This window comes from Strongylocentrotus purpuratus, unplaced genomic scaffold (genome assembly GCF_000002235.5).
Source record: "Strongylocentrotus purpuratus isolate Spur 01 unplaced genomic scaffold, Spur_5.0 spur5_scaffold_1, whole genome shotgun sequence".
Classification (NCBI taxonomy): domain Eukaryota; kingdom Metazoa; phylum Echinodermata; class Echinoidea; order Camarodonta; family Strongylocentrotidae; genus Strongylocentrotus; species Strongylocentrotus purpuratus.
Window position 1 is genome coordinate 24,975,504 of NW_022145594.1, and position 27,405 is coordinate 25,002,908.

General features: G+C 35.6%; 1 protein-coding gene across 1 annotated transcript; it reads right to left on the minus strand.

The window, feature by feature from the left end:
• Positions 1 to 26,949, minus strand: LOC115920997 (ABC transporter G family member 20-like). Its single transcript, XM_030977873.1, has 4 exons — positions 26,848 to 26,949; positions 26,087 to 26,246; positions 938 to 1,042; positions 1 to 127 (listed from the first exon to the last, which is right to left on the minus strand). Exons 1-4 carry the CDS (start codon positions 26,914 to 26,916, stop codon positions 21 to 23), a joined length of 441 nt encoding a protein of 146 aa, XP_030833733.1. The 5' UTR covers positions 26,917 to 26,949; the 3' UTR covers positions 1 to 20.
• Positions 26,950 to 27,405: the final 456 nt, after the last annotated feature.

The following is a 27,405-nucleotide window of genomic DNA, read 5'->3' on the forward strand; positions in this document are numbered from 1 at the left end:
CTCGATGCCGATAGACTGGTTTATCGTCTGACTCGGAGTACGACGGTTGCCAGGGTGAGGAGTACTAGCCACCAAGCCGTTGTGGTTAGGTAGCCGATCCAGACCTCAAAGTAACTCATGTCCCAACCTGAAAGAAAGAAAGAAAGAAATGCTAGTGAGATTTCTGAACGCCCATTTTCGTTAGCTTTAAAGACCGTCAGTACTACTGGGCCAGAAGGGATTAGACCACACAGCGAGGTCACTGACAGATGGCTATTTAATCAACCCAGCTCTCAACTAACATAAGAAAAAGAGGATCATGGGGGACCAATAGGCACCGATTGAAGAAGTTTTCTATATAGAGGGAGCAAGTAGCTACAAGTAGGACAGAGGGGCTTAAGTGGATCAAATATTTGCGAACTTCGGATTTACTATAGTCTGTGATATAATAAATTGTGAAATAAATATTTTCACTCTTTCTCCTCCTCTTATCAACTTCGCTCTCATCTGACTTTCTCATTTTCTCTCTTTATCTTGTTGTTCTCTTTCTCTCCCCCTTTTCTCTGCTTTGGTTTTCATTTGTCATCACAATTGCAAATAAAATCATCTACACAAACGAGGTTAATACAAATGGTATATTGAGTAGAACAGAAGATGACAAGTGAAGAAAAGGAAGAAGAGACAAAGAAAAAGAACATGCAGAATGTTAGGACTTACACAATCAGGGGCGGATGGGGAGGGGGGGGGGGGGTAGTGATCACCTTTTTTTTTGGCCCTCGAAAATTTGAACAATCGAACCCCCCACCCCCTTGAGCGCCAGGGGTGGGGGCCCATCTCCCAATAAAGGTAAAATTAATGTGTTTTTACACGTTTTTTTCCCCAGGGGGCCACCCCCCCCCCCCACCTTCCTCCATGGATCCGCCAATGTAAAGTAGAAATTATTGATATAAAACATTACCTCGTCCAAGTATTGCTCGTATGCCTTCTGCAGCCAAAGTCTGAGGCAATGCTAGTGCGATGTAATAAACGGGTTCGGGCATGGCTTCAATCGGCCACACAACACCTGTTATAGATAATTAAATAGGTAAAATTTCACTCTTATTTCTGTCAAATTATAATAATTATTAAAACAAATAAGCGATCAAACGAAAACAAGCACATGAATCAAACAAAAATGAAACAAACAAAAACAAGCAAATCAATCGAACCAAAACAACGTGAAACAAAACCATTGTATTAAATACGGTAAACTTAGAAGGAGGTAAGGGAGGTGTGAATCAGAGAGGAAGAATGAACTACAATAATACACAAAATTGTAAGAATTGTAATTATGTTGAAGTTTACATTTGATTGTTAACATATACAAATTAAAATGGAGCAAGTGGCATTGCGGGTTAGTTAGGTGATACGTAACGAAGTCTACGTATCACCTATTGATTTCGTCAAGATTTTTATTCCTATTCCTATTATTAGGTGATACGTAACGAAGTCTACGTATCACCTTTTGATTTCGTCAAGATTTTTCTTTATTATTATTATTTATTTTTATTATTCTTCCTCGAATTTGTTCGCAAGATATCTCAAGACTGAATAAAGCCATTATCATGAAACTTGCCATGATGATAGATCTTAGTCTAACTTAGAACTGCGTGACTTTTTGGAGAGTCAAAATGATCGTGACGTCATCCAGGCGCCATTTTGTGAAAATCAACTAATGATCATATCTTCATAACGGAAAAGTATTTCTCATTCATAATTATCACGATTAAGATAAATATCCGTCCGGTCAAGTTGAGGTCAATAAAAGTGCGCAAATGCGCGCGTGCGCGTTCGTCCGCGCGTTTACGCGCGCGCAAAAATTTAAAATGCTCCAAATCATCCCAATTTTTTTTTGCATACGTTTCAGGCCATATGGAGCATTTGATAAAAAAATTACGCACACGCGCATGCGCGCGCGTTTTCGCGCGTACTGGCATTTTGCAACATAGAATCGCCGATTTTTTTCTGTCATCATATTCGGTACATTTTTCCAAGCATTTTGATAATTTGTTCACCTTTTATTAACGCAATGAGCGTCCGTCAAAGTTGACAGCACGCGCGGATTTGCGTTATCTTTATCCACAATACATGGGCAAAAACATGCCTATATAAAATTCATTGTAACTCTTTAGAATAGATAGAAACTCCTAATATTTTTTCATATTTATATAGATTATGAGTCGGAGATATGATTTCATGTCTCATTTTATCCTCAATTAACTCATGACGTCATCATAATGGCCTCCAAACTCAAAATTTTAATTTGCATATCATGACGTCAGCATATTTTTGGAAAATTGATTGTATCTCTGTAAATATGGATCAATTTTCTTTTTAATTATGATATGTTCTAGCTGAGACAATTTTCTACAAATGTAGTATTCACAATTTTTATTTTTGACAAAAGTATCATGGTGTATTTTTGCGATTAAATGAGGCATGTCAATTTTTCGCATTTTGCGTGTATTCTCTATGGGACATGACTTTTTCTCAAAACTGGATTCTACACTCCTGTCTTTCGCGAGCAAAATCTCCGTTGTTTTAGCTTTGTTTTCGCTGAGCTTTGGATATGTTGTAGCTGAGACAATGAGCTATCAAAAGTGTTCCCTTTATTTTTCGATTAGATGCCAGAATTATGCTCATATTTCACTTGCAAAGTAGGATTTCTGAATTCCATTTCCCGTTTACGTTTAATCGCTATGGGAGATGTTTTGGTATATCGGTAACGCACTTGACTTCCAACCTCGAGATCCCTGGTTCGAGTCCGGGTGTCTCCAACACTTTTTTTTTCTCACTTTTTTTTCCTTTTTACCTTCACTGTACCATCTCCTTTGATTATTTAAACACGTAGATTCGCAAATAATGTCATAAATAACGCTTTTTACTTTATTATTACCCTATTTTTACTTAATCCATTACTTTTTGCGTGTAATCCCTATGGGAGATGACTTTTTCTAAAATCTGGAGTCTACATTCCTGTCTTTTGCGAGCAATATCGCCGTTATTTCGGCTTGGATTTTGTTGATTTTTGAGTATGTTGTAGCTGAGACTATATGCTATCTAAATCAACCCTCATTTTTTCAATAAGATGTCATGATCGCGCTCATGATCATGATCATGATCATCATGATCATCATTATCATAATGATGATAATCATTTATCAGTTACATTTTCATTTCTTTGAATAAGATAAAAATCGTCAAAAGGTGTTCTTCATGATGTAAATTAGAGTCAAATGTGTAACTGGTTACTGCACAGGGTCAAAGGTCATATATTGTTTCAGTCTATCTTCCCTAGATCCATGATGATCAAGGAGACACAATTTAATCTTGACATATGACTAGATCATAATGGGAGAAGCATATGAATTGGAGAAGCATTTTACAAAATAATATATCGTGTAATGCATTATTCGTTATGTAGACCATTATCATACGTATCACCTAATTCGTCTAAGTGACGAATTAAAGTCTAGTATTTATTTTGTGTCTGTATAGAAGAAATTATTATTATTCTTCCTCAATTTTGTTCGCAGGATATCTCGAGAATGGCTTTAGCCATTATCATAAAACTTGCCATGATGATAGATCTTAGTCTAACTTAGAACTGTGTGACTTTTCATAGACTCAACGTAATCGTGACGTCATCCAGGAGCCATTTTGTGAAAATCAACTTATGATCATATCTTCATAACGGAAAGTAATTTTTCATTCATATTTATCATGAATAAGATCAATATCCGTCCGGTCAATAAGGTCAATAAACATGCGAAGATGCGCGCGTACGCGTTTGTCTGCGCGTTTACGCGCGCGCAAAAATAAAAATGCTCTAAATCATCCCAAATTTTTTTTGCATACGTTTTAGGCCATATGGAGCACTTGACAAAAAATCATGCTCACGCGCATGCGCGCGCGTTTTTTGCGCGTACAAGCATTTTGCAACATAGAATCGCCGAATTTTCTCTACCATCTGATTTGGCACATTTTTCCAAGCATTTTGATAACTTGTTAACCTTTTAATAACGCAATGAGCGTCCGTCAAAGTTGACAGCGCGCGCGGACCTGCGTTTTCTTTATCCACAATACATGAGCAAAAACATGCCTATACAAAATTCTTTGTAACTCTTCAGAATAAATAGAAACTCCCAATATTTGTTCATATTTGGATAAATTATGAGTCGGAGATATGATTTCATGTCTCATTTGATTCTCAATTAACTCATGACGTCATCATAATGGCCTCCAAACTCAAAATTAAAATTTGCATATTATGACGTCAGCATATTTTTGGAAAATTGATTGTATCTCTGTAAATTTCAATCAATTTTCTTTTAAAGTTTATTATGTTCTAGCTGAGACAATTTTCTACAAATGCAGTATTCACAATTTTTATTTTTGACAAAAGTATCATGGTGTATTTTTTGCGATTAAAAGAGGCATGTCAATTTTTCACATTTTGCGTGTATTCTCTAGGGGACATGACTTTTTCTCAAAAATGGATTCTACACTCCTGTCTTTCGCGAGCAAAATCTCCGTTGTTTTAGCTTTGTTTTCGCTGAGCTTCGGATATGTTGTAGCTGAGACAATGAGCTATCACAAATGTGCCCTTTATTTTTCGATTAGATGCCGGGATCATGCTCATATTTCACTTGCAAAGTAGGATTTCAGACTTCCATTTCCCGTTTACGTGTAATTGCTATGGGAATTGTTTTGGTATATCGGTAACGCACTTGACTTCCAACCTCGAGATCCCTGGTTCGAGTCCGGGTGTCTCCAACAATTTTTTGCTTCACTTTTTTTCTTTTTGTCCTTCACTGTACCATCTCCTTTGATTATTTAAACACGTAGAATCGCAACTAATGTCATAAATAACCCTTTTTACTTTATTATTATCCTATTTTCACTTAATCCATTACTTTTTGCGTGTAATCCCTATGGGATATGACTTTTTCTCAAATCTGGAGTCTACATTCCTGTCTTTTGCGAGCAATATCGCCGTTACTTCTGCTTGGATTTTGTTGATTTTTGAGGATGTTGTAGCTGAGACTATATGCTATCTAAATCAACCCTCATTTTTTCAATAAGATGTCATGATCGCGCTCATAATCATGATCATGATCATCATGATCATCATTATGATAATGATGATAATCATTTATCAATTACATTTTCATTTCTTTGAATAAGATAAAATCGTCAAAAGGTGTTCTTCATGATGTAAATTAGAGTCAAATGTGTAACTGGTTACTGCACAGGGTCAAAGGTCATATATTGTTTCAATCTATCTTCCCTAGATCCATGATGATCAAGGAGACACAATTTAATATTGACATATGAATAGATCATAATGGGAGAAGCATATAAATGGGAGAAGCATTTTACAAAATAATATATCGTGTAATGCATTATTCGTTATGTAAACCATTATCATACGTATCACCTAATTCGTCTAAGTGACGAATTAAAGTCTAGTTCTTATTATTCTTCCTCGATTTTGTTCGCAGGATATCTCAAGACTGAATCAAGCTATTGTCATGAAACTTTTAATGATGATAGATCTTAGTCCAACTTAGAACTGCGTGACTTTTCAAAGACTCAAAGTCATCGTGACGTCATCCAGGCGCCATTTTGTGAAAATCAACTTATGATCATATCTTCATAACGGAAAGTAATTTTTCATTCATATTTATCATGAATAAGATCGATATCCGTCCGGTCAATTTCAGGTCAATAAACGTGCGCAAATGCGCGCGTGCGCGTTCGTCCGCGCGTTTACGCGCGCGCAAAAATTTAAAATGCTCTTAATCATCCCAAAATTTTTTTGCATACGTTTCAGGCCATATAGAGCATTTGATAAAAAATCGCGCTCACGCGCATGCGCGCGCGTTTTTTGCGCGTACTAGCATTTTGCAACATAGAATCGCCGAATTTTCTTTATCATCATATTTGGCACATTTTTCCAAGCATTTTGATAACTTGTTATTCTTTTAATAACGCAATGAGCGTCCGCCAAAGTTGACAGCGCGTGCGGATCTGCGTTATCTTTATCCACAATATATGGGCAAAATCATGCCTATACAAAATTAATTGTAACTCTTCAGAATAGATAGGAACTCCCAATATTTTTTTTCATATTTAGATAGATTATGAGTCGGAGATATGATTTCATGTCTCATTTGACCCTCAATTAAATCATGACGTCATCATAATGGCCTCCGAACTCAAAATTTTAATTTGCACATTATGATGTAAGCATATTTTTGGAAAACTGATTGTATCTCTTGAAATATTGATTGATTTTGTTTCAAATTTTGATATGTTCTAGCTGAGACAATTTTCTACAAATGCAGTGCCCACAGTTTTTCATTTTGACAAAGGCATCATGGCGTATTTTTGCGATTAAAGGAGGCATGTCAATTTTTTACATTTTGCGTGTATTCTCAATGGGACATGACTTTTTCTCAAAACTGGATTCTACACTCCTGTCTTTCGCGAGCAAAATCTCCGTTGTCTTAGCTTAGTTTTTGCTGAGCTTCGAATATGTTGTAGCTGAGACAATAATCTATCACACGTGTGCCTTTCATTTTTCGATCAGATGCCGGGATTATGCTCATATTTCACTTGCAAAGTAGGATTTGAGAATTCCATTTCCCGTTTACGTGTAATCGCTATGGGAAATGTTTTGGTATATCGGTAACGCACTTGACTTCCATCCTCGAGATCCATGGTTCGAGTCCGGGTGTCTCCAACAATATGTGTCTTCATTTTATGTTTTGACCTTTCACTGTACCATCTCCTTTGAGTATTAAAACACGTAGAATCGCAAATAATGTAATAAACAACCCTATTTTCTTTATTATTACCCTTTTTTTCTCACTTAATCCATTACTTTTTGCGTTTAATCCCTATGGGAGATGACTTTTTCTCAAATCTGGATTCTACATTCCTGTGTTTTGAGCAATATCGCCGATATTTCTGCTTGGATTTTGTTGATTTTTGAGTATGTTGTAGCTGAGACAAGTTTCCACGAGATTTATGAAGACTCTTTAACATTATCATGACGTTATCATAGTCGAAAATTCAATCACAGGTGACATGTCAATTATCATATATAACAATCCTCAATCGGATACCTGAAGGGGGCGCTATACCACTTTCAATCATGGTCATCTGGAAGGCATTGTTCTCAATTGCATCTCTCTCTCCTCTCTCTTGCTCTTTACTTCTCCTCTCATGTTCTGCCCCTCTCCTTTTTTGGTCTGTCTCTGCATCTATCTATCTCTCTTCTCTTTCACCCTCTCCCTCTCTCTCTCTCTCTCTCTTGCCTTGCGTCCCCCTTATTCTCTTGGTCTGTCTCCCTCTTGCCCTACAGTTGAAACTTGACTCATGGATAGACCATAATGGGAGTAGTAAACGAAATATGAAATCGTGAAAATGCGTTCTTCATTATGTTACACATGAGCATACGTATCACCTAATTCGTCAAAGTGACGAATTTAAGTCTAGTATTTATTTTGTGTCTGTATAGAAGAAATTATTATTATTCTTCCTCAATTTTGTTCGCAGGATATCTCAAGAATGGCTAAAGCCATTATCATGAAACTTGCAATGATGATAGATCTTAGTCTAACTTAGAACTGCATGACTTTTCAAAGACTCAAAAATATCGTGACGTCATCCAGGCGCCATTTTGTAAAAATCAACTCATGATCATATCTTCATAACGAAAAGTAATTTCTCATTCATATTTATCATGAATAAGATCAATATCCCTCCGGTCAATTTCAGATCAAAAAACGTGCGCAAATCCGCGCGTACGCGTTTGTGCGCGCAAAAATTTAAAATGCTCCAAATCATTTCCAATTTTTTTTGCACACGTTTCAAGCCATATGGAGCATTTGACAAAAAATCACTCAAACGCGCATGCGCGCGCGTTTTTTGCGCATTCTGGCATTTTGCAACATATAATCGCCAAATTTCCTCTGTCATCATGTTTGGCACATTTTTCCAAGCATTTTGATACCATGTTCATCCCTTTATCACTATTAATAAGGGAATGAGCGTCCGTTCAATATAAATATCCTTGTGTGCGAGCTCATGTATTACATAGTATATATGGGCAAAAACATGCCTATAAAAAGCACATCGGGATGAATAAGGACTGCCATTTTTGTTTCATATTTAGATACAGTATGAGTCGGAGATATGATTTCATATCTTATTAGGCCATTAAATACATCTTGACGTCATCATAATGGCCTTGAAAGTCAAAATACAAAATTGCATATTATGACGTCATTATATCATATTATATAGACGTCACAATTTTTGATTTTGACAAAGCATCAAGGCGTATTTTTGCGATTAATGGAGGCATGTCAATTTTTCACATTTTGCGTGTATTCTCTATTGGACATGACTTTTTCTCAAAACTGGATTCTACATTCCTGTCTTTCGTGAGCAATATCTCCGTTGTTTAACGGGTATGTTGTAGCTGAGACAATCAGCTATCACTAATGTGTCTTTTATTTGTCAATCAGATGCCGGGATCATGCTCATATTTCACTTGCAAAGTAGGATCTGAGAATTCCATTTCCCGTTTACGTGAATCGCCATGGGAAATGTTTTGGTATATCGGTAACGCACTTGACTTCCAAGCTCGAGATCCCTGGTTCGAGTCCGGGTGTCTCCAACTATTTTTTTCTTCATTTTTTTTCTTCTTTTTGACCTTTCACTGTACCATCTCCTTTGATTATTAAACATGTAGATTAGCAAATAATGTAATAAACAACCGTATTTACCTTATTATTACCCTTTTTTTAAAAACTTAATCCATTACTTTTTGCGTGTAATCCCTATGGGAGATGACTTTTTTTTCAAATCTGGATTCTACATTCCTGTCTTTTGCGAGCAATATGGCCGTTATTTTTGCTTGGATTTAGTTGATTTTTGACTATGTTGTAGCTGAGACTATATGCTATTTAAATCATTCCTAATTTTTTCAATTAGATATCAGGAACACGCCCATGATCATGATCATTATCATCATGATCATCATTATCATAATGATGGTAATCATTTATCAATTACATTTTCATTTCTTTGGATAAGATAAAATCGTAAAAATGTGTTCTTCATGATGTAAATTAGATTCAAAGATGTAACTGGTTACTATACAGGGTCAACGGTCATATATTGTTTCAATCTATCTTCCCGAGATCCATGATGATCAAGGGGACACAATTTAAACTTAACATATAGATTGATCATAATGGGAGAAGCATTTTATAAAATAATATATCGTGTGATACATTATTCGTTATATAAACCATTATCATACGTATCACCTAATTCGTCTAAGTGACGAATTAAAGTCTAGTTAGGTGATACGTAACGAAGTCAACGTATCACCTTTTGATTTCGTCAAGATTTTTCTTTATTATTATAAGGTGATACGTAACGAAGTCTACGTATCACCTATTGATTTCGTCAAGATTGTTATTTATTAGGTGGTCTGTCAACGACAGATCACCTATTGTTTTCGTCAGAATTTTCTTTCTTTATTATTATTATTATTATTATTATTATTTATTTTTATTTATTTTCACACTTTTTTGTTAACAGGATAACTCAAGATCAGTTTAGTCAATTTCGTTCAATTTTGGCACAGTCATAGGTCATTGTCATGAGACGTTAGAGTAACATTTTCAAGGTCATCAATTTTTCATGACGTCATCCAGGCGCCATTTTGTGTTTTTTTTGGTACTTTTTATTCATGATCATATCTTCTTAACGGAAAAACATTTCTCATTCATATTTATCATGATTAAGGTCAATATCCGTCCGGTCAACTTCAGGTCAAAAAACGCGCGCGCACGCGTACGTCCGCGCGTCAGCGCGCGCGCAAAAAATAAAAATGCTTCAAATCGTTTAAAATTAATTTTGCATACGTTTCGGGCAATTTTAAGCGTTTTGCAAAAAAAGCTCGCACGCGCGTGCGCGTGCGTTTTTGCGCGTACTGGTATTTGCCAACATAAAATCGCAAAATTTTCTCTGTCATCATATTTAGCACATTTTTCCAAGCATTTTGATACCTTGTTCACCTTTTTCTGCCCTTTAATAACGGAATGAGCGTCCGTTTAAGATAATGTCCGTGCGTGCGAGCTCTTGTAATACATAGCATACATGGGCAAAAACATGCCTATACAAAATCCATTGTAGTGCTTTAGGATGGAAGATGAACCAAATTTTGTTTTCATATGTTGATAGAGTATGAATTGGAGATATGATTTCATGTCTCATTTGACCCTCAATTGACTCATGACGTCATCATAATGGCCTCCGAACTCAAAATTTCAATTTTCATATTATGACGTCAGCAGATTTTTGGAAAATTGATTGTATCTCTGTAAATATTGATCAATTTTCTTTCAAATTTTGATATGTTCTACCTGAGAATATTCTCTACAAATGCAGTCTTCACAAGATTTCATTTTGACAAAGGTATCATGGCGTTTTTTTGCGATTAAAGGAGGCGTGTCAATTTTTCACATTTTGCGTGTATTCTCTATGGGACATGACTTTTTCTCAAAACTTGATTCTACATTCTCGTCTTTCGCGAGCAATATCTCCGTCGTTTTATCTTTGTTTACGCTGAGCTTTGAGTATGTTGTAGCTGAGAAAATAAGCTATCGTAAGTGTGTCCTTTATTTTTCGATCAGATGCCGGGATCATGCTCATATTTCACTTACAAAGTGGGATTTGATAATTCCATTTTCCGTTTACGTGTAATCTCTATGGGAAATGTTTTGGTATATCGGTAACGCACTTGACTTCCGACCTCAAGGTCCCTGGTTCGAGTCCGGGCGTCTCCAACAATTTTTTTTCTTCACTTTTTTTTCTTTTTGACCTTTCACTGTACCATCTCCTTTGAATATTAAAACACGTACAATCGCAAATAATGTAATAAACAACCATATTTACTTTATTATTACCCTATTATCACTAGATCCATTACTTTTGGCGTGTAATCCTTATGGGAGATGACTTTTTCTCAAATCTGGATTCTACATTCTTGTCTTTTGCGAGCAATATCGCCGTTATTTCGGCTTGGTTTTTGTTGATTTTTGAGTATGTTGTAGCTGAGACTATACGCTATCTAAATGTTCTCTAATTTTGTTCAGTCTGATGTCATCGTGGTCTGTTGATGATAATCATCAACATCATCATCATCATCATCGTCATCACCATTACTATCAAGATCATCATCATCATGATCATGATGATCATCATTGTTTACATGTATATATAACTTCTCCCTTTCTCAATATAGTAAATATTATAATCTTCATAAGACTTGAAGACAGACCACCTAATTCGTCTCCATGACGAATTAAATTTCTAGTTTATTATTATTATTATTATTATTTATTATTATTCTTCCTCGAATTTGTTCGCAGGATATCTCAAGACTGAATAAAGCCATTGTCATGAAACTTTCAATGATAATAGATCTTAGTCTAACTTAGAACTGCGTGACTTTTCAAAGACTCAAAATTATCGTGACGTCATCCAGGCGCCATTTTGTGAAAATCAACTTATGATCATATATTCATAACGGAAAGTAATTTTTCATTCATATTTATCATGAATAAGATCAATATCCGTCCGGTTAATTTGAGGTCAAAAAACGTGCACAAATTTTCGCGTGCGCGTTCGTCCGCGCGTTTACGCGCGCGAAATTTTTTAAAATGCTCAAAATCATCCATAATTTTTTTTACATACGTTTCAGGCCATATGGAGCATTTGATAAAAAAATTACGCACGCGCGCATGCGCGCGCGTTTTCGCGCGTACTGGCATTTTGCAACATAGAATCGCCGATTTTTTTCTGACATCATATTTGGTACATTTTTCCAAGCATTTTGATAATTTGTTCACCTTTTATTAACGCAATGAGCGTCCGTCAAAGTTGACAGCACGCGCGGATTTGCGTTATCTTTATCCACAATACATGGGCAAAAACATGCCTATATAAAATTCTTTGTAACTCTTTAGAATAGATAGAAACTCCTAATATTTTTTCATATTTGGATAGATTATGAGTCAGAGATATGATTTCATGTCTCATTTGATCCTCAATTAACTCATGACGTCATCATAATGGCCTCCAATCTCAAAATTTCAATTTGCATATTATGACGTCAGCATATTTTTGGAAAATTGATTGTATCTCTGTAAGTATTGATCAATTTTCTTTCAAATTTTGGTATCATCTAGCTGAGACAATTTTCTACAAATGCAGTGTACATAATTGTCCAGTTTGACAAAGGTATCATGGCGTATTTTTGCGATTAAAGGAGGCATGTAAATTTTTCACATTTTGCGTGTATTGTCTGTGGGACATGACTATCTCTCAAAACTGCATTCTACATTTCCGTCTTTCGCGAGCAACATCTCCGTTTTTTTAACATTGTTTTCGGTGAGCTTTGGATATGTTGTAGCTGAGACAATGAGCTATCTCCAATGTGTACTTCATTTTTCGATCATATGCCGGGATCATACTCATATTTTACTTGCAAAATGGGATTTTAGAATTCCCATTTCGTTTACGTGTAATCGCTATGGGAAATGTTTTGGTAAATCGGTAACGCACTTGACTTCCGACCTTGAGATCCCGGGTTCGAGTCCGGGTGTCTCCAACAATTTTTTCTCCACTTTTTTTTTCCTTTTGACCTTTCACTGTACCATCTCCTTTGATTATTTAAACACGTAGAATCGCAAATAATGTAATAAACAACCCTGTTTACTTTAGTGTTTCCCTATTTCCACTTAATCCATTACTTTTTGCGTGTAATCCCTGTGGGAGATAATTTTTTCTAAAATCTGGATTCTACATTCCTGTCTTTTGCGAGCAATATCGCCGTTATTTCTGCTTGGATTTTGTTGATTTTTGAGTATGCTATAGCTAAGACTATGTGCTATCTAAATCAACCCTCATTTTTTCAATAAGATGTCAGGATCCCGCTCATGATCATGATCTTCATCATGATTATCATGATCATCATTATCATAATGATGATAATCATTTATCAATTACATTTTCATTTCTTTGAATAAGATAAAATCGTCAAAAGGTGTTCTTCATGATGTAAATTAGAGTCAAATGTGTAACTGGTTACTGCACAGGTTCAAAGGTCATATATTGTTTCAATCTATCTTCCCTAGATCCATGATGATCAAGGAGACACAATTTAATCTTGACATATGAATAGATCATAATGGGAGAAGCATATGAATGGGAGAAGCATTTTACAAAATAATATATCGTGTAATGCATTATTCGTTATGTAAACCACTATCATACGTATCACCTAATTCGTCTAAGTGACGAATTAAAGTCTAGTTATTAGGTGATACGTACGTAGACGTATCACCTTTTGATTTCGTCAAGATTTTTATTATTTATTTATTTATTATTATTTATTATTATTCTTCCTCGAATTTGTTCGCAGGATATCTCAAGACTGAATAAAGCCATTATCATGAAACTTGCCATGATGATAGATCTTAGTCTAACTTAGAACTGCGTGACTTTTTACAGAGTCAAAATTATCGTGACGTCATCCAGGCGCCATTTTGTGAAAATCAACTAATGATCATATCTTCATAACGGAAAAGTATTTCTCATTCATAATTATCACGATTAAGATAAATATCCGTCCGGTCAAGTTGAGGTCAATAAAAGTGCGCAAATGCGCGCGTGCGCGTTCGTCCGCGCGTTTACGCGCGCGCAAAAATTTAAAATGCTCCAAATCATCCCAAATTTTGTTTGCATACGTTTCAGGCCATATAGAGCATTTGATAACAAAATTAGGCACACGCGCATGCGCGTGCGTTTTCGCGCGTACTGGCATTTTGCAACATAGAATCGCCGACTTTTTTTCTGTCATCATATTCGGTACATTTTTCCAAGCATTTTGATAATTTGTTCACCTTTTATTAACGCAATGAGCGTCCGTCAAAGTTGACAGCACGCGCGGATTTGCGTTATCTTTATCCACAATACATGGGCAAAAACATGCCTATATAAAATTCATTGTAACTCTTTAGAATAGATAGAAACTCCTAATATTTTTTCATATTTATATAGATTATGAGTCGGAGATATGATTTCATGTCTCATTTGACCCTCAATTAAGTCATAATGTCATCATAATGGCCTCCAAACTCAAAATTTAAATTTGCATATTATGACGTTTGCATATTTTTGGGAAATTGATTGTATTTCTGTAAATATAGATTGTTTTTCTCCTTAATTTCGATATGTTCTAGTTGAGATAATTAATAAATAAAATAATATATCGTGTAATGCATTATTCGTTATGTAAACCATTATCATACGTATCACCTAATTCGTCTAAGTGACGAATTAAAGTCTAGTTAGGTGATACGTAACGAAGTCAACGTATCACCTTTTGATTTCGTCAAGATTTTTCTTTATTATTATTATTTATTTTTATTATTCTTCCTCGAATTTGTTCGCAGGATATCTCAAGACTGAATAAAGCCATTATCATGAAACTTTCAATGATGATAGATCTTAGTCTAACTTAGAACTGGGTGACTTTTCAGACAGTCAAGGTCATCGTGACGTCATCCAGGCGCCATTTTGTGAAAATCAACTTATGATCATATCTTCATAAAGGAAAGCCATTTTTCATTCATATTTATCATGATAAAACTCAATATCCGTCCGGTCAATTTCAAGTCAATAAATGCGCGCAAAAATGCGCGTACGCTTATGTCCGCGCGTTTACGCGCGCGAAAAAAATTAAAATGCTCCAAATCATCCCAATTTTTTTTTACATCCGTTTCAGGCCATATGGAGCATTTGATAAAAAAATTACGCACACGCGCATGCGCGCGCATTTTCGCGCGTACTGGCATTTTGCAATATAGAATCGCCGAATTTTTTCTGTCATTATATTTGATACATTTTTCCAAGCATTTTGATAACTTGTTCACCTTTTAATAACGCAATGAGCGTCCGTCAAAGTTGACAGCACGCGCAGATCTGCGTTATCTTTATCCACCATACATTGGCAAAAACATGCCTATACAAAATTCATTGTAACTGTTCAGAATGGATGGGAACTCCCAATATGTTTTCATATTTAGATAGATTATGAGTTGGAGATATGATTTCATGTCTCATTTGACCCTCAATTAACTCATGATGTCATCATAATGGCCTCCAAACTCAAAATTTCAATTTGCATATTATGACGTCAGCATATTTTTGGAAAATTAATTGTATCTCTGTAAATATGGATCAATTTTCTTTTAAATTTTGATATGTTCTAGCTGAGACAATTTGCTACAAGTAAAGTTGCCACAATTTTTCATTTTGACTAAGGCATCAAGGCGTACTTTTGTGATTAAAGGAGGCATGTCATTTTTTCACATTTTGCGTGTATTCTCTATGGGACATGACTTTTTCTCAAAACTGGATTCTACACTCCTGTCTTTTGCGAGCGAAATCTCCCATATTTTAGCTTTGTTTTCGCTGAGCTTCGAATATGTTGTAGCTGAGACAATAAGCTATCACACGTGTGCCTTTTATATTTCGATCAGATGCCGGGATTATGCTCATATTTCACTTGCAAAGTAGGATTTCTGAATTCCATTTCCCGTTTACGTGTAATTAATCGCTATGGGAGATGTTTTGTTATATCGGTAACGCACTTGACTTCCAACCTCGAGATCCCTGGTTCGATTCCGGGTGTCTCCAACACTTTTTTTTTCACTTTTTTTTTCCTTTTGACCTTCACTGTACCATCTCCTTTGATTATTTAAACACGTAGATTCGCAAATAATGTCATAAATAACCCTTTTTACTTTATTATTACCCTATTTTCACTTAATCCATTACTTTTTGCGTGTAATCCCTATGGGAGATGACTTTTTTTTCAAATCTGGATTCTACATTCCTGTCTTTTGCGAGCAATATCGCCGTTATTTCGGCTTGGATTTTGTTGATTTTTGAGTATGTTGTAGCTGAGACTATATGCTATCTAAATCAACCCTCTTTTTTTTCAATAAGATGTCATGATCGCGCTTATGATCATCATTATCATAATGATGATAATCATTTATCAATTACATTTTCATTTCTTTGAATAAGATAAAAATCGTCAAAAGGTGTTCTTCATGATGTAAATTAGAGTCAAATGTGTAACTGGTTACTGCACAGGGTCAAAGGTCATATATTGTTTCAATCTATCTTCCCTAGATCCATGATGATCAAGGAGACACAATTTAATCTTGACATATGAATAGATCATAATGGGAGAAGCATATAAATGGGAGAAGCATTTTACAAAATAATATATCGTGTAATGCATTATTCGCTATGTAAACCACTATCATACGTATCACCTAATTCGTCTAAGTGACGAATTAAAGTCTAGTTAGGTGATACGTACGTAGACGTATCACCTTTTGATTTCGTCAAGATTTTTATTATTATTTATTTATTATTATTCTTCCTCGAATTTGTTCGCAGGATATCTCAAGACTGAATAAAGCCATTATCATGAAACTTGCCATGATGATAGATCTTAGTCTAACTTAGAACTGCGTGACTTTTTAGAGAGTCAAAATTATCGTGACGTCATCCAGGCGCCATTTTGTGAAAATCAACTAATGATCATATCTTCATAACGGAAAAGTATTTCTCATTCATAATTATCACGATTAAGATAAACATCCGTCCGGTCAAGTTGAGGTCAATAAAAGTGCGCAAATGCGCGCGTGCGCGTTCGTCCGCGCGTTTACGCGCGCGCAAAAATTAAAAATGCTCCAAATCATCCCAAATTTTTTTTGCATACGTTTCAGGCCATATGGAGCATTTGATAAAAAATTACGCACACGCGCATGCGCGCGCGTTTTCGCGCGTACTGGCATTTTGCAACATAGAATCGCCGATTTTTTTCTGTCATCATATTCGGTACATTTTTCCAAGCATTTTGATAATTTGTTCACCTTTTATTAACGCAATGAGCGTCCGTCAAAGTTGACAGCACGCGCGGATTTGCGTTATCTTTATCTACAATACATGGGCAAAAACATGCCTATATAAAATTCATTGTAACTCTTTACAATAGATAGAAACTCCTAATATTTTTTCATATTTGGATAGATTATGAGTCGGAGATATGATTTCATGTCTCATTTGATCCTCAATTAACTCATGACGTCATCATAATGGCCTCCAAACTCAAAATTTAAATTTGCATATTATGACGTCAGCATATTTTTGGAAAATTGATTGTATCTCTGTAAATATGGATCAATTTTCTTTTTAATTTTGATATGTTCTAGCTGAGACAATTTTCTACAAATGTAGTGTTCACAATTTTTATTTTTGACAAAAGTATCATGCTGTATTTTTGCGATTAAAGGAGGCATGTTAATTTTTCGCATTTTGCGTGTATTCTCTATGGGACATGACTTTTTCTCAAAACTGGATTCTACATTTCTGTCTTTCGCGAGCAAAATCTCCATTGTTTTAGCTTCGTTTTCGCTGAGCTTCGACTATGTTGTAGCTAAGACAATAAGCTATCACAAATTGCCTTTTATTTTTCGAACAGATGTCAGGATTATGCTCAAATTTCACTCGCAACGTAGGATTTGAGAATTCCATTTCCCGTTTACGTTTAATCGCTATGGGAAATGTTTTGCTATATCGGTTACGCACTTGACTTCAAACCTCGAGATCCCTGGTTACAGTCCGGGTGTCTCCCACAATATATGCCTTAATTTTGTTTTTCTTTTTGACCTTTCACTGTACCATCTCCTTTAATAATTAAAACACGTAGAATCGCAAATAATGTAATAAACAACCCCATTTTCTTTATTATTACCCTATTTTCACTTAATCCATTACTTTTTGCATGTAATCCCTATGGGAGATGACTTTTTCTCAAATCTGGATTATACATTCCTGTCTTTTGAGCAATATCGCCGTTATTTCTGCTTGGATTTTGTTGATTTTTTAGTATGATGTAGCTGAGACTATATACAAACTAAATCATCCCTCATTTATTCAATAAGATGTCAGGATCACGCTTACGATCATGATCATCATGATCATAATGATGATAATCATTTATCAATAACATTTTTATTTCTTTGAATAAGATAAAATCGTCAAAATGTGTTCTTCATGATGTAAATTAGAGTTCAAGTTGTAACTGGTTACTGCACAGGGTCAATGGTCATATATTGTTTCAATCTATCTTCCCTAGATCCCTAATGATCAAGGGGACACAATTTAAACTTGACATATGGATAGATCATAATGGGAGAAGCATTTTATGAAATAACATATCGTGTAATGCATTATTCGTTATGTAAACAATTAGCATACGTATCACCTAATTCGTCTAAGTGACGAATTAAAGTCTAGTATTTATTTTGTGTCTGTATAGAAGAAATTATTATTATTCTTCCTCAATTTTGTTCGCAGGATATCTCAAGAATGGCTAAAGCCATTATCATGAAACTTGCCATGATGATAGATCTTAGCCTAACTTAGAACTGCGTGACTTTTCAAAGACTCAAAGTTATCGTGACGTCATCCAGGCGCCATTTTGTGAAAATCAACTTATGATCATATCTTCATAACGGAAAAGTATTTCTCATTCATAATTATCACGATTAAGATCAATATCCGTCCGGTCAATTTCAGGTCAATAAACGTGCGTAAATGCGCGCGTGCGCGTTCGTTCGCGCGTTTACGCGCGCGCAAAAAATTAAAATGCTCTTAATCATCCCAAAAATTTTTGGCATACGTTTCAGGCCATATGGAGCATTTGATAAAAAAATTACGCACACGCGCATGCGCGCGCGTTTTCGCGCGTTCTGGCATTTTGCAACATAGAATCGCCGATTTTTTTCTGTCATCATATTCGGTACATTTTTCCAAGCATTTTGATAATTTTTTCACCTTTTATTAACGCAATGAGCGTCCGTCAAAGTTGACAGCACGCGCAGATTTGCGTTATCTTTATCCACAATACATGGGCAAAAACATGCCTATATAAAATTCATTGTAACTCTTTAGAATAGATAGAAACTCATAATATTTTTTCATATTTGGATAGATTATGAGTCGGAGATATGATTTCCTGTCTCATTTTATCCTCAATTAACTCATGACGTCATCATAATTGCCTCCAAACTCAAAATTTCAATTTGCATATTATGACGTCAGCATATTTTTGGAAAATTGATTGTATCTCTGTAAATATGGATCAATTTTCTTTTTAATTTTGATACGTTCTAGCTGAGACATTTTTCTACAAATGTAGTATTCACAATTTTTATTTTTGACAAAAGTATCATGGGGTATTTTTGCGATTAAAGGAGTCATGTCAATTTTTCGCATTTTGCGTGTATTCTCTATGGGACATGACTTTTTCTCAAAACTGGATTCTACACTCCTGTTATTCGCGAGCAAAATCTCCATTGTTTTAGCTTTGTTTTCGCTGAGCTTTGGATATGTTGTAGCTGAGACAATGAGCTATCAAAAGTGTACTCTTTATTTTTCGATTAGATGCCGGGATGATGCTCATTTTTCACTTGCAAAGTAGGATTTCTGAATTCCATTTCCCGTTTACGTGTAATCGCTATGGGAGATGTTTTGGTATATCGGTAACGCACTTGACTTCCAACCTCGAGATCCCTGGTTCGAGTCCGGGTGTCTCCAACACTTTTTTTTCACTTTTTTTTTCCTTTTGACCTTCACTGTACCATCTCCTTTGATTATTTAAACACGTAGATTCGCAAATAATGTCATAAATAACCCTTTTTACTTTATTATTACCCTATTTTCACTTAATCCATTACTTTTTGCGTGTAATCCCTATGGGAGATGACTTTTTCTAAAATCTGGAGTCTACATTCCTGTCTTTTGCGAGCAATATCGCCGTTATTTCGGCTTGGATTTTGTTGATTTTTGAGTATGTTGTAGCTGAGACTAAATGCTATCTAAATCAACCCTCATTTTTTCAATAAGATGTCATAATCGCGCTCATGATCATGATCATGATCATCATGATCATCATTATCATAATGATGATAATCATTTATCAATTACATTTTCATTTCTTTGAATAAGATAAAAATCGTCAAAAGGTGTTCTTCATAATGTAAATTAGAGTCAAATGTGTAACTGGTTACTGCACAGGGTCAAAGGTCATATATTGTTTCAATCTATCTTCCCTAGATCCATGATGATCAAGGAGACACAATTTAATCTTGACATATGAATAGATCATAATGGGAGAAGCATATGAATGGGAGAAGCATTTTTCAAAATAATATATCATGTAATGCATTTTTCGTTATGTAGACCATTATCATACGTATCACCTAATTCGTCTAAGTGACGAATTAAAGTCTAGTATTTATTTTGTGTCTGTATAGAAGAAATTATTATTATTCTTCCTCAATTTTGTTCGCAGGATATCTCAAGAATGGCTAAAGCCATTATCATGAAACTTGCCATGATGATAGATCTTAGCCTAACTTAGAACTGCGTGACTTTTCAAAAACTCAAACTCATCGTGACGTCATCCAGGCGCCATTTTGTGAAAATCAACTTATGATCATATCTTCATAACGGAAAAGTATTTCTCATTCATAATTATCACGATTAAGATCAATATCCGTCCGTTCAATTTCAGGTCAATAAACGTGCGCAAATGCGCGCGTGCACGTTCGTCCGCGCGTTTACGCGCGCGCAAAAATTTAAAATGCTCTAAATCATCCCAAATTTTTTTTGCATACGTTTCAGGCCATATGGAGCATTTGAGAAAAAATTATGCTCACGCGCATGCGCGCCTGTTTTTTGCGCGTACTAGCGTTTTTCAACATAGAATCGCCGAAATTTCTCTATCATCATATTTTGCACTTTTTTCCAATCATTTTGATAACTTGTTAACCCTTTAATAACGCAATGAGCGTCCGTCAAAGTTGACAGCGCGCGCGGACCTGCGTTATCTTTATCCACAATACATGAGCAAAAACATGCCTATACAAAAATCTTTGTAACTCTTCAGAATAGATATGAACTCCCAATATTTTGTCATATTGAGATAGATTATGAGTCGGAGATATGATTTCATGTCTCAATTGACCCTCAATTAACTAATGACGTCATCATAATGGCCTCCAAACTCAAAATTTCAATTTGCATATTTTGACGTTTGCATATTTTTGGAAAATTGATTGTATCTCTGTAAATATTGATTGATTTTGTTTAAAATTTTGATATGTTCTAGCTGAGATAATTTTGTACAAATAATGTACTCACATTTTTCCAGTTTGACAAGGGTATCATGGCGTATCTTTGCGATTAAAGGAGGCATGTCAATTTTTCACATTTTGCGTGGAATTGTCTATGGGACATGACTATTTCTCAAAACTGCATTCTACATTTCCGCCTTTCGGGAGCGATATCTCCGTTGTTTTAACTTTGTTTTCGCTGAGCTTCGGCTATGTTGTTGCTGAGACAATTACCTATCTCCAACGTGCACTTTATTTTTTCGATCATATGCCTGGATCATGCTCATATTTTACTTGCAAAGTGGGATTTGAGAATTCCATTTTCAGTTTACCAAAAAATCATCATCAATATCGTCATTATCGTATTGATGAATATTATCATTAGATCATCATCGGCACACTTTCATGATACAAAAATAGCTTACGTATCACCTAATTCGTCAAAGTGACGAATTAAAGTCTAGTATTTATTTTGTGTCTGTATAGAAGAAATTATTATTATTCTTCCTCAATTTTGTTCGCAGGATATCTCAAGAATGGCTAAAGCCATTATTATGAAACTTGCCATGATGATAGATCTTAGCCTAACTTAGAACTGCGTGACTTTTCAAAAACTCAAAGTCATCGTGACGTCATCCAGGCGCCATTTTGTGAAAATCAACTTATGATCATATCTTCATAACGTAAAAGTATTTCTCATTCTTAATTATCACGATTAAGATCAATATCCGTCCGGTCAATTTCAGGTCAATAAACGTGCGCAAATGCGCGCGTGCGCGTTCGTCCGCGCGTTTACGCGCGCGCAAAAATTAAAAATACTCTAAATCATCCCAAAATTTTTTGGCATACGTTTTAGGCCATATGGAGCATTTGACAAAAAAATATGCTCACGCGCATGCGCGCGCGTTTTTTTGCGCGTACTAGCATTTTGCAACATAAAATCGCCGAATTTTGTCTATCATCATATTTGGCACATTTTTCCAAGCATTTTGATAACTTGTTAACCTTTTAATAACGCAATGAGCGTCCGTCAAAGTTGAAAGCGCGCGCGGACCTGCGTTATCTTTATCCACAATACATGGGCAAAAACATGCCTATACAAAATTCTTTGTAACTCTTCAGAATAGACAGGAACTCCCAATATTTTTTCATATTTAGATAGAATATGAGTCTAAGATATGATTTTATGTCTCATTTGACCCTCAATTAACTCATGACGTCATCATAATGGCCTCCAAACTCAAAATTTCAATTTGCATATTATGACGTCAGCATATTCATGGAAAATTTAGTGTATTTCTCGTAATATTTATTGATTTTCTCTCAAATTTGGCTATGTTCTAGCTGTGACAATTTTCTACAAACATAGTTATCACAATTTTCCATTTTGACAAAGGCATCATGGCGTATTTTTTGCGATTAAGGAGGCATGTCTATTTTTCACATTTTGCATGTATTCTCTATGGGACATGACTTTTTCTTAAAACTCGATTCTACACTCCTGTCTTTCGCGAGCGAAATCTCTGTTGTTTTAGCTTAGTTTTCGCTGAGCTTCGAATATGTTGTAGCTGAGACCATAAGCTATCACAATTTTGCTTTTTATTTTTCGATTAGATACCGGGATCATGCTCATATTTCACTTGCAAAGTAGGATTTCTGAATTCCATTTCCCGTTTACGTGTAATCGCTATGGGAGATGTTTTGGTATATCGGTAACGCACTTGACTTCCAACCTCGAGATCCCTGGTTCGAGTCCGGGTGTCTCCAACAATTTTTTTTTTCACTTTTTTTCCTTTTGACCTTCACTGTACCATCTCCTTTGATTATTTAAACATGTAGAATCGCAAATAATTTCATAAATAACCCTTTTTACTTTATTATTACCCTATTTTCACTTAATCCATTACTTTTTGCGTGTAATCCCTATGGGAGATGACTTTTTCTCAAATCTGGAGCCTACATTCCTGTCTTTTGCGAGCAATATCGCCGTTATTTCTGCTTGGATTTTTTTTTTTTTTTTTAGTATGTTGTAGCTGAGACTATATGCTATCTAAATCAACCCTCATTTTTTCAATAAGATGTCATGATCGCGCTCATGATCATGATCATTATCATAATGATGATAATCATTTATCAATTACATTTTCATTTCTTTGAATGAGATAAAATCGTCAAAAGGTGTTCTTCATGATGTAAATTAGAGTCAAATGTGTAACTGGTTACTGCACAGGGTCAAAGGTCATATATTCTTTCAATCTATCTTCCCTAGATCCATGATGATCAAGGAGACACAATTTAATCTAGACATATGAATAGATCATAACGGGAGAAGCATATAAATGAGAGAAGCATTTTACAAAATAATATATCGTGTAATGCATTATTCGTTATGTAAACCATTATCATACGTATCACCTAATTCGTCTAAGTGACGAATTAAAGTCTAGTTTATTTTTATTATTCTTCCTCGAATTTGTTCGCAGGATATCTCAAGACTGAATAAAGCCATTATCATGAAACTTTCAATGATGATAGATCTCAGTCTAACTTAGAACTGTGTGACTTTTCAGACAGTCAAGGTCATCGTGACGTCATCCAGGCGCCATTTTGTGAAAATCAACTTATGATCATATCTTCATAAAGGAAAGCCATTTTTCATTCATATTTATCATGATTAAACTCAATATCCGTCCGGTCAATTTCAAGTCAATAAATGCGCGCAAAAATGCGCGTACGCTTATGTCCGCGCGTTTACGCGCGCGAAAAAAATTAAAATGCTCCAAATCATCCCAATTTTTTTTTACATCCGTTTCAGGCCATATGGAGCATTTGATAAAAAAATTACGCACACGCGCATGCGCGCGCATTTTCGCGCGTACTGGCATTTTGCAATATAGAATCGCCGAATTTTTTCTGTCATTATATTTGATACATTTTTCCAAGCATTTTGATAACTTGTTCACCTTTTAATAACGCAATGAGCGTCCGTCAAAGTTGACAGCACGCGCAGATCTGCGTTATCTTTATCCACCATACATTGACAAAAACATGCCTATACAAAATTCATTGTTACTGTTCAGAATGGATGGGAACTCCCAATATGTTTTCATATTTAGATAGATTATGAGTCGGAAATATGATTTCATGTCTCATTTTATCCTCAATTAACTCATGACGTCATCATAATGGCCTCCAAACTCAAAATTTCAATTTGCATATTATGACGTCAGCATATTTTTGGAAAATGGATTGTATCTCTGTAAATATTGATCAATTTTCTTTTTAATTTTGATATGTTCTAGCTGAGACAATTTTCTACAAATGTAGTATTCACAATTTTTATTTTTGACAAAAGTATCATGGTGTATTTTTGCGATTAAAGGAGGCATGTCAATTTTTCGCATTTTGCGTGTATTCTCTATGGGACATGACTTTTTCTCAAAACTGGATTCTACACTCCTGTCTTTCACGAGCAAAATCTCCGTTGTTTTAGCTTTGTTTTCACTGAGCTTCGGATATGTTGTAGCTGAGACAATGAGCAATCAAAAGTGTGCCTTTTATTTTTCGATTAGATGCCGGGATCATGCTAATATTTCACTTGCAAAGTAGGATTTCTGAATTCCATTTCCCGTTTACGTGTAATCGCTATGGGAGATGTTTTGGTATATCGGTAACGCACTTGACTTCCAACCTCGAGATCCCTGGTTCGAGTCCGGGTGTCTCCAACACTTTTTTTTTTTTCACTTTTTTTTCCTTTTGACCTTCACTGTACCATCTCCTTTGAATATTTAAACACGTAGATTCGCAAATAATGTCATAAATAACCCTTTTTACTTTATTATTACCATATTTTCACTTAATCCATTACTTTTTGCGTGTAATCCCTATGGGAGATGACTTTTTCTAAAATCTGGAGTCTACATTCCTGTCTTTTGCGAGCAATATCGCCGTTATTTCGGCTTGGATTTTGTTGATTTTTGAGTATGTTGTAGCTGAGACTATATGCTATCTAAATCAACCCTCATTTTTTCAATAAGATGTCATGATCGCGCTCATGATCATGATCATGATCATCATGATCATCATTATCATAATGATGATAATCATTTATCAATTACATTTTCATTTCTTTGAATAAGATAAAATCGTCAAAATGTGTTCTTCATGATGTAAATTAGAGTCAAATGTGTAACTGGTTACTGCACAGGGTCAAAGGTCATATATTGTTTCAATCTATCTTCCCTAGATCCATGATGATCAAGGAGACACAATTTAATCTTGACATATGAATAGATCATAATGGGAGAAGCATATGAATGGGAGAAGCATTTTACAAAATAATATATCGTGTAATGCATTATTCGTTATGTAAACCATTATCATACGTATCACCTAATTCGTCTAAGTGACGAATTAAAGTCTAGTTGGATTTGTTATGATATATGCATACAGGAGATGAGTGGCCATCGTGTTGTACAAAATATTTCCCGTCTAAATCATTGTCGAATTGTCTTCTCGTTCGGGTTAGCGTTCCGTACAGAAAGAACAGGGGCGACGTCCAATAGATCTGCTAAGTTTATGTCATACATCAGTGCATCATCACTATCGTGTCTTTCATTGTTTCGATTTCATTTTTCATTGCACCCTCCCTTCATTGTTTCATTTTCAAAATTGATACCATGAACAGACTTTGCTAATTTGATGCTACGCCTTACCACTGAGGAGGAGAAGGGGATAGAAAGATCCGAGGGCGAGTTGAATAGCTGTGGATTCCGAGTCACAGAAGGCCGAGATGAGCAGACCAAGAGCCATTCCACATAAACCTTGTAACATCATCATGAGTATGACGAGGAATAAACTACCTTCGTTCGGAATCTAAATGGAGTTCGAAATAGATGCATCATTATTTATCGAGCAGACAGAAACAAAGGTTCAGAAGAAAGAGGGAGAGAGGGAGAGAGGGAAAAAAAAGGGGGGGGGGGAGGGAACGAGATTAAGAAGAGGAAGTTTTTAATAGAGAGATGGGAGGAGGAAAAGATCATTATTGAAAGAGAGCTTCTCAACATGAGAGAGAGGGGGGGGGGGGGGGGGGGGGGGGTGAGAATACAACAAATACAACAAATTGAAGAAACATCCAAGAGGGATAATTAAGGAGGGGTTGTTGCTATTTGTCCCATCGATCTCATGCTGTTGAAGACCACTATAGGACCTAATTTAACCGCATGAAACCATTACGGACCATTATGGTAAAAGACCATTATAGATCTTACACGGTATAAGTTGATTACAAGTCTTATATGGTATAAGCTTCTTTCTCATTTACGCATTTGCCCATCCCCTATTCCATCTATACTTACATCGAAGACCGCGAATGTGCAGACGAGTACACACGGTATAAGTTGATTACAAGTCTGATATGGTATAAGCTTCTTTCTCATTTACGCATTTGCCCATTCCCTATACCATCTATACTCACATCGAAGACCGCGAATGTGAAGACGAGTACGAGGGCGATTTGGACCGAGATGATGATGAATTGAGTCATGACGTGAGCTATGCTTACTTCACCCGGTCCCACACCTGCAAAAAACAGAAGACAATCAAGGAAGTTCAACTGTATTGATAATAGGGACTTTTAGATTCCGCATAACGGAGAACGCGGACTGCCCTTTTAAGGCAATGTGACGTCACTGCCAGTGCCTTAAAAGGAAGTTACATTGCCTTAAAAGTTCGTCGTGCAGAATCTAAAAGTCCCTATTATACTTTAAAGTTAAACTTTCTCTCAAAAAGGACAGCTGAAAATCTCCCCTTTCCCCCACCTTTGGCCCAGTTAACTGAGAAAGCATGCCTGGTGGTGACGTCACTTTGTATTCACTTCGTGTAGGCAGGATACTTCGAAATTTCGAGAAAAGGTGGTAATTTTTGGGGATGTTTGAGAACATTTAAATGTTCGTGAATTAGACAAATATGGCTTTTGTTTTTGTTTTGCTCTGTTTTTAAAGAGGAAGAATTTCACGATTATTTTCAAGAGGAG